Genomic DNA, 11036 nt, shown 5'->3' with positions numbered 1-11036 from the left:
TTTGGTTGCTTGCAAACAAAAGCCCCTACCCACAATAAAACACTGAGGCCAACAAATCAAGCAAAGTTTGGTGAAGGTGCCAATGTGACACTTGCTAAACTCTTCAGTCCAGTGGGTGTCAGCTAACTTAGGGCATCACTGCGGGATGATAAAGCTGAGAAGTGGAAAAAGGTCATCAAAACCTAACAGTAAAAACCATTGGAACCACTGGAGCCTCATGGAAATGGTGAGACAGTCCACCCTGCTTGGTTTGCTATATAGCACACAGGCGGGCTACTGATGCAAAATGCTACTTCAAAGACCCCTTCAATCAATTCATCAATGAATATTTATTGCAAGGCACTGTGCTAGGCACTATGCAGAGTACATGGAAGAGAAGACCAATATCCCTGCCCTCAAGGAGCTTACAATCTAGTTGGGAAGACAAGGCATACATTCAAAGAAAAGTCAGGAACAATACAAGAGCTAGGTTCAAATGCAAGATAACAGTACAAGATATTTCCAAAAGTAGTACCCTATGAAATACTAAATGGAAGGTTGCAGCAAATTCAGAGGGAGGACATCACAAGGTCACACATATGGGAAGACCTCATAGATGAGCTGGAGTGTTGGTGGAACCCTAGGATGATTGATATTTGGGTGCGAGAGAGAGGAAAACATTTCAAGAAGGAACAGCCATGAGTCCCGAAAGGCACAGAGGTGAGATCAAAAGCAAGCAGTGTTCAGGGAACAAGTAGGGCTCAGTGTGGCTGTATATAGGAGTAAGAGATTGTAGACTAAGAAGGGCCTTACGTGCTTAAGATTATAGAGATTTTATGATTTTGGCAATGGGTAGGGAAAACAACAGGTATACTTAGATCAAATATACAAAATCTTGGCTAGCCAAGAAAAACAAAATTCTAGCCTCAGCTTCAAGACATATGTTACTTGAGTTTGCTCCTCTATGCTTCCAAAGGGGATTTGAAATGGTGTCTTCAGGGTTGTCAATTTCAAAGTCACATTTGGAATTGGGTCACCTAGTTTTGGGGCCAGAGCTCGAGACTTTTTTGTCCCCCTACGATCCCAAGTTGTAACTAGCACAAGGGTAAGCTAAAAATTTCCCTGACAAGCAGGAAAGAATAATGCTCCCAGAAGGCAGATATTTTTACAAATGACAGAATATTTATTAACAATACCTTTAAAAAAGATTACATATGCTAGATCACTGGTAGATATCATTTACACTGGGGTTGGGAACTACCTGGGGTATCAGTTTTTTTCATTCATTTTATTACTTTGTTGATTTTTTTGCATGTGATTTTAAATCATATTTTAACATAGAAGTATGCCATATCAAAGTAAGAAAGGAACACAGCTGAAATACTGACAATATTTTCCCTGTTACCATCCTAATTTTTACACAAATGGAATCAATGATGCCTTTATTGGATGAATATAATTAGCAAGTTGAAAGGCTATGTTATGTGTAAGCAAAAATGACAAATTACAGGCAATCGTGAGCTCTCCAAGAAAGAAGAAAAAGGTGACTGTGTGTTTTCATGTGCAACGCTTTATAGAAAATCTCATTGCCTTTTATGTTCCACCCTTGTCAGCTTACAAAACATCCCCCATCGTAATAAATAGTTCTTTTCGTAAGAATAAGGTTTGTCAATATTGCCATCTTTCATTGTATCATTTTAAGATGTAGAATGCAAAGCTTATAAAGCAACCAGACTAGCTACTGCAAAACGGGAGAGACATCAAGATACAATACATCTGTACTACGGATAGTTATAGAGTTATATGTAAAATTCTTTGCAGCAGCTATTTGCTAAAATAGGAAAAAAATTTCAAATTACATATGTTATTGTCATTCAAAAGAAGGGCTCTATCATTACAGTTACACATGTTATCTATAAGAAATTTTGAAATTATAAATGCATTGACAGAATTATTAAAAAATTTACATTCAAAACAGATATGTCTAAAGAGTAAAATTACCTTTTATGCCATGAAAGACTTGTTTGACTATAGTAACTTTTCATCTATGTTACTACAGGATATGTAACTTCAAATTCAATGCCTAAGATAATGCTACTACAAAGACGATGCTCAAATAAAGTCTTACCAGATGATGCTAAGTTCAGGGATGGGAGAATTGCACAAGGTACCTCTTGGGCTGGGAAGTTTAGCTTTTGGGATGTGTAGTTCCTGAAACCATCTCAAATTGTGTTCAACAAGAAAATTCACAACAGGGTGGGAAAACATATCACATATGTCAAGGGGACTCGATTCAATGCATTAACCATTCAAGGGATAATTTATATACAGCAGCCTTGAGTTACAGACCCAGTCTCCAGCTGTTTTGACACTGGATCCTTGTAAAACTGTACAAGTCATTTGTAATTCATTTGCTGTGATGAGTTTCAAACTCTGCCCTTAAAGGAAATCGGCTCAAATCATAATTGTGTGGTTTGTGTTGCCCAGAGCATTTTATAGCAGAGGAAGAAAGAAAAAAACAATATCTATATTATATGTTAACTTTAAAAAATTCTATAAAACACTAAATATATAATAAAAAATATGCATATAAGGACATATGTAAACTGCTTTGGTAACATCATATTACAGATGTCTTCAGTGCATTGCAGAGTTTCCAAAGAAACTTCAGACAAAGCTAGATTTGCTTTGAGGAAGTACTGTATAATGCCATTCCTAACGAAGCAAAAAACATTTTTTTCCAGTAATAAGATGTACTTGAACAACAATATTACTTAGTACTGGGTGTCTTCAAAACAACTAGCTAAATGTTGCTTATATTATAAATAGCAAGTCCTTCAGATAACTTTTGTCATAAACTAGACCTGGCTGTGAGAGAAATCATTATTGTACTGATGGCTGACAGCGTACACGCATTGGAGGTAGAAGCCCCCGATCCTCTTGCATAGGAATCTGAAAAGAGAGAACAAATTTGTTCATCAGGGACTCATCCTATATACAAAGATATACAATGCTACAGGGCTTACCAAAACAGCACAGCTGGCTGGGTTCTAATACAACAGACCTCATCCTGTCTGTCCATCATCTGGCTATCGATTTTGGTTTTATTATGTGTGTATGTGTGCGCAGAAACGAGTGTGCGCTCAGGTATGTGTGCACACACATAGGCATGGATATGGAAAGGAGAGGACACTGTCAGCTCCTTAGATGGATGCCTTCCAGCTTGCTTTCTCGAGGCTGGGTCTCTTACTGGCCTGGAACTCATCAAGGGATCTTCCTGTTTCTACCTTTCCAGTGCTAAGACTATAAGGGTGCGTGGCTTTACTTAGCTTACTTTTTAAACCTGAGCTAGGGTCCATATTTGGGTTCCTCAGCTTGCCAGGCAAGGGCTTTTCTGACTGAGCTTCTTTCCAGGCCTAGCTACATGATTCAGTCAGTGATTCATTAACATCAGTTCCATGATGACCCTGTCTGTGCTCTGGAAGCAGGTTAGGGATCATCCTGTAGACTGTAGATTCTGATAAATTGAAGGTACCCACATCCAGTGTAATAGATACTTCAATATTACTAGGAATATTCCTGAGAGAGGTTGATTTGAAAACTGATACTCCCTTTCAGTTCTACTTCTGTGCTGCACAGATGATATGACACTCAGCTCTTACAGCCCCCTCTGTGAACTAGATAATGTCACTCTTTCATCCATCAGATAAGGAGACTAGTCTCCCAAAAGGTAACTAACTTGTCTAAGATAGCCTAGATAAGTGAATGTCTGGATTAGAAATCAAAACCATGTTTGTCCAAGTAAATCTCTTTTGCTCAGACAAAATAGTCACATTATAAACAAACTTCTTCATGTAGTTTGTACATTTTTCTTAATAAAAGCGTTCCCATTATTGCTATTGGTTTCTTTAAGGCTGTCTGATCTATTCCTTGAGGGAATACATTATGCTCTGCTAACACTCATATCTTCATTATCTGGCCACTATAAATGGTTTTGTAATGAGTGAGACCAAGAATCATTGAGAAAAAAGAACTATCTTTGCAATGATCAGAAGTTTGTAGTAAGATTTAAGCAAAGTGAGATAAATAAATCCCAATTTTATGGTGTTGTGGGCTAGACCTTACTCCCAAACTCACTGTGTGAGGCTTCCTTTCAGCAGAAATCAGAGCTCTTTTTTGATGATCTCCTCATATATATATATAAAACAATATATATATATACAACAAAACAAACAGAAAGAATACAGTTCAGAGGCATATATATATATATATATGTGTGTGTGTGTGTGTGTGTGTGTGTGTGTGTGTGTGTGGTGTATATATGGATATTGGATTTAAATGTATATAATTATATATGTATATAATGTATGTATATTAGCTTTTATGTAAGTATGAACTCTGTCTCTGGGGCATAGCTTTGGTCTCAGTTTCCCACTGAACCCTGTACTATTCTGGAACACAGACAAGCATTTATTGAATCCTTCCTAAATGATAGGCAATTCAGAGAACAGGTGAAATGAACAGGGACCTCTTTACTCTTCTGAACTGAAAAGTCTCTCAGAAGCCATTAAAATTGCTCCATGGCTACTTTGCTACCATTTCCTATCTGTAAGACAAAACAACCTTCTCCTTTGAAAAATAAAATGATGGACATCTAGCAGATGCTTACTCCAGCTCTAAAATTGGGGTCTCTGTTGAATATATCACCCATGATTTAACATATTATCTTTCCAGTGATAGCTTGAGAGTTTATAATTCCAGCCAGCACTGATCCTATAATATCCAGACCTCAAATCCAAATGGCAGAAGAATATGTACCAAGATACCTAGTGGAAACCTGGATGCCAACCTAATCTCTTCATTATCATTGTAAAACACTCTATAGCCAGACAATTCAGGAGGTATGGTTACTCTAATCCTGGCACTTAGGAAGCAGAGGCAGAAAGATTTCTGCAAGCTGGAAAACATCAGCAGCCCAGAGTCAACCAGGGCTACTTTGTAAGACCCTACTTTCAAATAAAAAACAAAAGACAAAAACAAAGCAGAACAAAGACAAAAAAAAGTGTAATCCATAGGCAGTAAGCACTTTTAGAAGATTTGTAAGCAGCTCTGCTCGCTAGATGCTTTCTAAACCGTGCCAAATAATACACAAATAGTCACTAAACTGCCACACTCCACTGCCCAGCTGCTGCCAATCATTATTCTTCTTTCTGACTTGATACATTTTATTTTTATTAAAATAAAAAAATCATACAACAAAATTTGTATGCTGTTGAGATATTTGTAAACATAAAACTCAAAAACAGAATAGAATGCATCTGCTCACAAAAGCTACACTCACATACTATTTATCAAAATTCAAAAATGGAGACAATTAACTATAAATAGAGCCATATGGTTTTTACATGTAGATTTCATATTCTCAATCAAAATATAGCATGTTAAATTTCAAATGTTTCCAACTCAAGACTGAATTACACTGGCTTGCTGGGGATAAAACATCACAGCCTTATTAAGAACTTTTTGACCAGAGCATGCTAGCACTGGGGAGGCAGAGGCAAGTGGATCTCTGTGAGTTCGAGGCCAGCCTGGTCTATGCACAAGTTCCAGACCAGTTATGCTACATAGTGAGACCTGTCTTAAACAACAACAATAACAACACCCAAACTTCTTTGTCTATTCTTTCTAACTACTTTGTTCATTAACTATAAAGGCTGTAATTAATTAGGGGACTATGTACTTGTCAGTCAAATGGGTCAATATGAAACAGCGCTTCATGCCTTATGAGGGGCAGCCTTCATTTACTACTTTGGCTGGCCACTGACTAAATCCATCAAAACTAGGCAAAGAGGTGTTTTTTTTTTTTTTTCATGAAGTCTCTTGAAATCAGAAAACATCAGTTATGTAAGAAAGGATGCTCCTGCCATTCACCTTAATTATGACTCTTCTCAGGCTCAATTTCTTTGAAGCCTTGGGTCATCTGGGATACTGACATAATAGGAAAAGGGAAAGGATGAGTTGAAAAATGTTCTTACTTGATATCTTTGGGATTCGGATTTGCTCACTGCTGCTGCCATCTCCTCCATCACTGAATGGCTTGATCTCTATGATGTAATCTTCATCGAAAGGTAATGAAAGCTCCACTGATGTCTTGTTGGTTTCAATGACAGATGTGCTGCTTTGCCTGTTCCATCTGTACAAGACCTGCCCATGCAGAAAGAGCGGGTGTCATCTGCTGTTCTAACCGATGCACAAAGACTTGGAATATTCTTTTTTCTTTTTCATTTTTGATCTCTGTGTGGAAGTTAAATGTAAAATGATGGAAGTGCTCTGACAGCCTGAAAAGGCTTGTCTATGGCAAGGGTCAAGTCTTCTGCCACCATGTTGTGGAGGGAAGAGTTGGAAGGAAGAGTTGAAACGGTAAAGGAGAGCAGCGGGTGTGACTGTTCTTTTACATGGGTAAGTTAACCTGTATTGAATTATAGAAGACTAAATATTTCTTTAAGAATGTAGAGTCAGTGACACACCAGGAGCCTTGGCACCAGAATAGACTTGGCTCTGTGTGACCCTAGGTCAATTACTTCATCTCTTCTAACTTCAGTCCTCTCTATTGTAAAATGGAGACAAACCCACCCACTTTTCAAAATTTTGCAGACTGAATGCAGTGAGGGCTGGGTTCAAAGAACGACTTAAGAAAGTTTATCTATGCAGACTTAAATGGAGCAAGATGCACACACACAGCAGGGGTTTCAAGAACAAGAAACACCCAGCAGGTCATTATTATCAAGAGATTTCTTGAAAGATGGCATTTCTGCACATTCAGACATTTTGTGAATGGCAAGGGCAGTGAGCTCTCCACTATCCCTCCCACTGGGACTCCCTTTAAGGATCACATAGAAGAGGCTGTCAGTGACCATCTGGAAGTGTGGTGCTTCTGAAAAGTTCCACTTGTGCACCTTTGTTTTCCTTCCTGGGCCTCTTAGATGCTGAGTTTGGACTGTAATATATCTGATGACATAGCGTCCTAGGTTTTCTGAAAACACGCTGGCTTGGGGCTCTGATGGTTCCTCACCCAAACAGGGAACAAAATACAAAGGAATAAAAACATGCACCTGCCATTGTGTGCCCAGCAACAACCTTGAGGACAACTACTCTGTAGTTTCTGATTCTTATAGTAGCTTATTAATGTCACCACAATCCCACAATGCAGGTGTTATTTCACCTTTCTACAGGTGGGGACACTGAGGCCCAGGGACCTGTCATCATGGAGAAGTAGAAGTTGATTTCTAAGTCTATAGTCATAAATCAAATGAGCCTGCCTTCTTCATCTTCCCATGGAATATAAAGGATGTATGATTACACTAGGGGTTATCAGCCTTGGGTGCTTTGGATGTTATGGGACACTTACTGGTACCCTTATCCTATACTTCTTAGCAGAGTTAAGAGGGTGGGGGTCACTCATCACTATCTGCAGATATGCTTGAATGTCACATAGCTACCTGTTTAGTAAGCAGAGACCAAACTCATGGCAGAACCTCCCACAGTGCTAAAGGTAGCCCCACAGTAAAGCATGGTCTCACTCTGAAAGAGGGTAGATAGGGGATGGTAAATCCCACTTGACTTCCACTCCTGACTGCCATGTGGAAGTGCAGGGTATACTATACTTTGATTTTAAAAATATTCACTCATATAATGTCAATATGAGATTAGGTTTACAAAGTCAGTCTTGCCCCAGAATCACCAGGCAAGATACTTAAAATGTCATTCGTTCAGCCCACCTCCAGAGTTGCTGATTGCTGAGGTCAGAGGTTAGGGCCGAGACCTGAGCTTTTGCCTTTCTTCTAAGTTTTCACCCTACACCAATGTTGCTGGAACATATATCCCAGTTTGAGAAGCACAGGACCCCTATAAATACCGATCTACAGAGGTCAGAAATATATGGTCAGTCTTCTATTGCAAGACAGAAACAAACATGAATGAAATTCATAAAATTTCCTTAACATAGTTTAGATCCCATTTGTTCCCTGGCATTTTATCATCTTAATTTACAGCCCTCCAATACAGGGTGGAAAACACAATTTCCTTAAGGTGGAAAGATTCTCAAACCCTCCCCTTCTACACACACGCTGAAGCATCAGCTGTGCCAGGCTCAACATCCCTTTGCTAATGATCAAGTGCCAATAAATCCTGGGGCACTGCTTCTCATCCCAGCCCTGCAGGAGAATGGGCTGGCTGATGGGATGCAAGGTCACATCTTGCTCAGAGGAATAAATTGCTTCTTTGATTTACTTCTGGTCCTTGCAAGAGCTCAGCGAATCCAACCAGTTTCAAGTATAAATCCAAAAGAAACATTTCCAAGAAAATACTCAATACTCTTTTTTTTTTTTTTTACATCAACACTGCTTATCTGTCTTGTAATAATGGGGACAATGGGGACTGCCATGTCACCTGAATAAGGCCAACAAAAGCTTTATTTACACTAAACACAGTACAGCTGATTGACATGAAGGTTATGTTTATGCCTGATATAAAACAGGCGGGGACAAAGAGAGGATACCTGGGACTCAACAACAACAGCAAACACTAACAGCTTTTGCTTCTCCAGTGTTGGAACACTTCTACTTCCAGCTACATTTAGTTATTATTTTGACCTCAAAGATGGCAACCTGAGGTCTGGAGAGAGTAGAAAATTGCCTGTGGTCCCATGACAAGTAAGTGATTGACCTAGTGTTTAAACCTAAGAAATCTAACTCCAGAGCCTGAATTATTTATATCAACTTGGTCACCACCTCTGGGTCAAGGTGCTTTCCCTCTGTTTTCTATCTTCATATGTGCAAAATAAGGGGAATAGACAGGGATCTTAAAAGGGGGTAGGCGGTAGGAGAACAGATGGCTCAGTAGTAAAGGATTCTGTCACCCAGTCTGATGATTTTGATTAGATATCTAGGATCCACTCTGTAAAAGTAGAGAACTAAAGACTGAAAGTGACCTGCAGATGCATGCTGTATACATGTGGGCATAAGTGCATGTAAATGAAATATTAAAAAATAGCTAAATAAACACAGAGAATGAGTAGCCTGGGGATCATATGTGGCTTGCATGTATTATTTGTTTGACCACCTTAATGTGTAATTTTTTTTAATACCAGCTTTATAAAATAAAATTTGTGCATGGAGGGTTATAGTTATTGTCAAAAGATACTGCCAGCATGATTGCTATGGTTTGGGTAGTCATCTGGTGTAAAATCCATGTGATATTAATTGCTACTATATTAATTTTAAAAGGTGGCCTATGCTTGCAATCCTTATACATTCAAAGCTTATACAAACCTTAAGATGCTTACATATTCAGGCTGCTGAGGCAGAAGGTTTACTATGTATTTGAGGTGAGCCTGGCCATAGTGAGTTCTAGATCAGTTCTGGCTACAGAGTTAGATCCTGTCTCAAAACCAAACCAAACCAACCCAACCCAAACCAGCCAACCAAACAAGGAAGCAAACAAAAAACCGTGGAATGCTTAAGAGGTTATTACACCCAGTTAAGATGTGCCTGAGCTATGAGACTTCTGCCCTCATCATGGGGTTGGTGCTGTCATAGGAATCCTGTCCTCTTTTGGTGTTTCAGTCTCTCACCTTCTGCTTTGTGATAACAGGTCAAAAGGACTCTCCTTGTAAGCCAATAGTTTTGTGCTAGGAAACCTAGCCTCCAGAAATATGCTTCTGGTTGCCATAAATTAACAAGCCTCAATTATTCTCTTATAGTAACTCACAGAAACAAAGACAGCAGAGAATACTTCTCATTGGAGCCAATTCCCATGCACCTACTCCAACTCTCCCACCTCTCCAGATAGTCGCAAGGTCCTTTGCTATAGTCACCAATATTTCACATCCTGTTACACTGGCATTCACCTTGGGAGCTTCATGACTTCTACCTATACACTTTTCCAGAGAGCTTCCTGTATCATTTCTTCTTTCATTTAAAGCCAAATTGAGAAGTCACCCCTGAATTGGCTTTCCCTGGCCTTTATATAAAGGACATGCCTCTTCTAAGTGCCCCTTGGCTCTCTATGGTCTCTTTACCTTCATGGCCTTTTCTTGTAATGCTTTATTTTCACTCACTGTGTCTATCTGCTGATTGCCAGGCAAAGTAAACTGAGGTCAAGGGGCAGAAAGAGATTCCATACAGATCAGATCCCAGGCTTAGAAATTCTAGAGGTATCATCTTAACACATCTCCTTGTCTTCAAAGTTAGGTCTAATAGACACAGTAGATTCTAGGAATTTCTTCTTTAAGGGGTTATTAGGATGGTGAGATAATTAAGAAACACATAAAACCAGAGACACTGAAACTTATAGAAGAGAAAGTGGGGAAAAGCCTCAAAGATATGGGCACAGGGGAAAAATTCCTGAATAGAACAGCAATGGCTTGTGCTGTAAGATCGAGAAAATACAAATGGGACCTCATAAAACTGCAAAGCTTCTGTAAGGTAAAAGACACCATCAATAAGACAAAAAGGCCACCAACAGATTGGGAAAGGATCTTTACCTATCCTAAATCAGATAGGGGACTAATATCCAATATATAAAAAGAATTCAAGAAGGTGGACTCCAGAAAATCAAATAACCCCATTAAAAAATGGGGCTCAGAGCTAAACAAAGAATTCTCACCTGAGGAATACCAAATGGCTAAGAAGCACCTGAAAAAATGTTCAGCATTCTTAATCATCAGGGAAATGCCAATCAAAACAACCCTGAGATTCCATCTCACACCAGTCAGAATGGCTAAGATCAAAAATTCAGGTGACAGCAGATGCTGGTTAGGATGTTGAGAAAGAGGAACACTCTTCCATTGTTGGTGGGATTGCAAGCTTGTACAACCACTCTGGAAATCAGTCTGGTGGATCCTCAGAAAATTGGACATAGTACTACCGGAGGATCCAGCAATACCTCTCCTGGGCATATATCCAGAAGATGTCCCAACTGGTAAGAAGGACACATGCGCCACTATGTTTATAGCAGCCTTATTTATAATAGCCAGAAGCTGGAAAGAACCCAGATGC

The 11036-nt window shown here is 39.2% G+C and overlaps 1 protein-coding gene across 8 annotated transcripts in view; it reads right to left on the bottom strand.

Moving 5' to 3' along the window:
- Positions 1–310: 310 nt before the first annotated feature.
- Positions 311–11036, bottom strand: part of Cntn4 (contactin 4) — a 1022510-nt gene continuing 1011784 nt past the window's right edge. For 5 of the 8 annotated variants that reach the window (XM_006506197.3, XM_006506196.3, XM_006506198.3 and 2 more), the window contains 2 exons: positions 6015–6183; positions 311–2931 (listed from right to left, as the gene is read on the bottom strand). In XM_006506197.3, coding sequence (XP_006506260.1) covers positions 2831–2931; positions 6015–6183 — 270 coding nt within the window. In that variant the 3' untranslated portion in view covers positions 311–2830. The remainder of the gene's footprint in view (positions 2932–6014; positions 6184–11036) is intronic. The other 3 variants (NM_001364566.1, NM_001364565.1, NM_001109749.1) reach the window with 2 other exon arrangements.

Source organism: Mus musculus, chromosome 6 (assembly GCF_000001635.26).
Source record: "Mus musculus strain C57BL/6J chromosome 6, GRCm38.p6 C57BL/6J".
In the NCBI taxonomy this organism is placed as follows: Eukaryota; Metazoa; Chordata; class Mammalia; order Rodentia; family Muridae; genus Mus; species Mus musculus.
The sequence above is the reverse complement of the archived record's forward strand: the minus strand, read 5'-3'. Positions and strand labels throughout refer to the sequence as shown.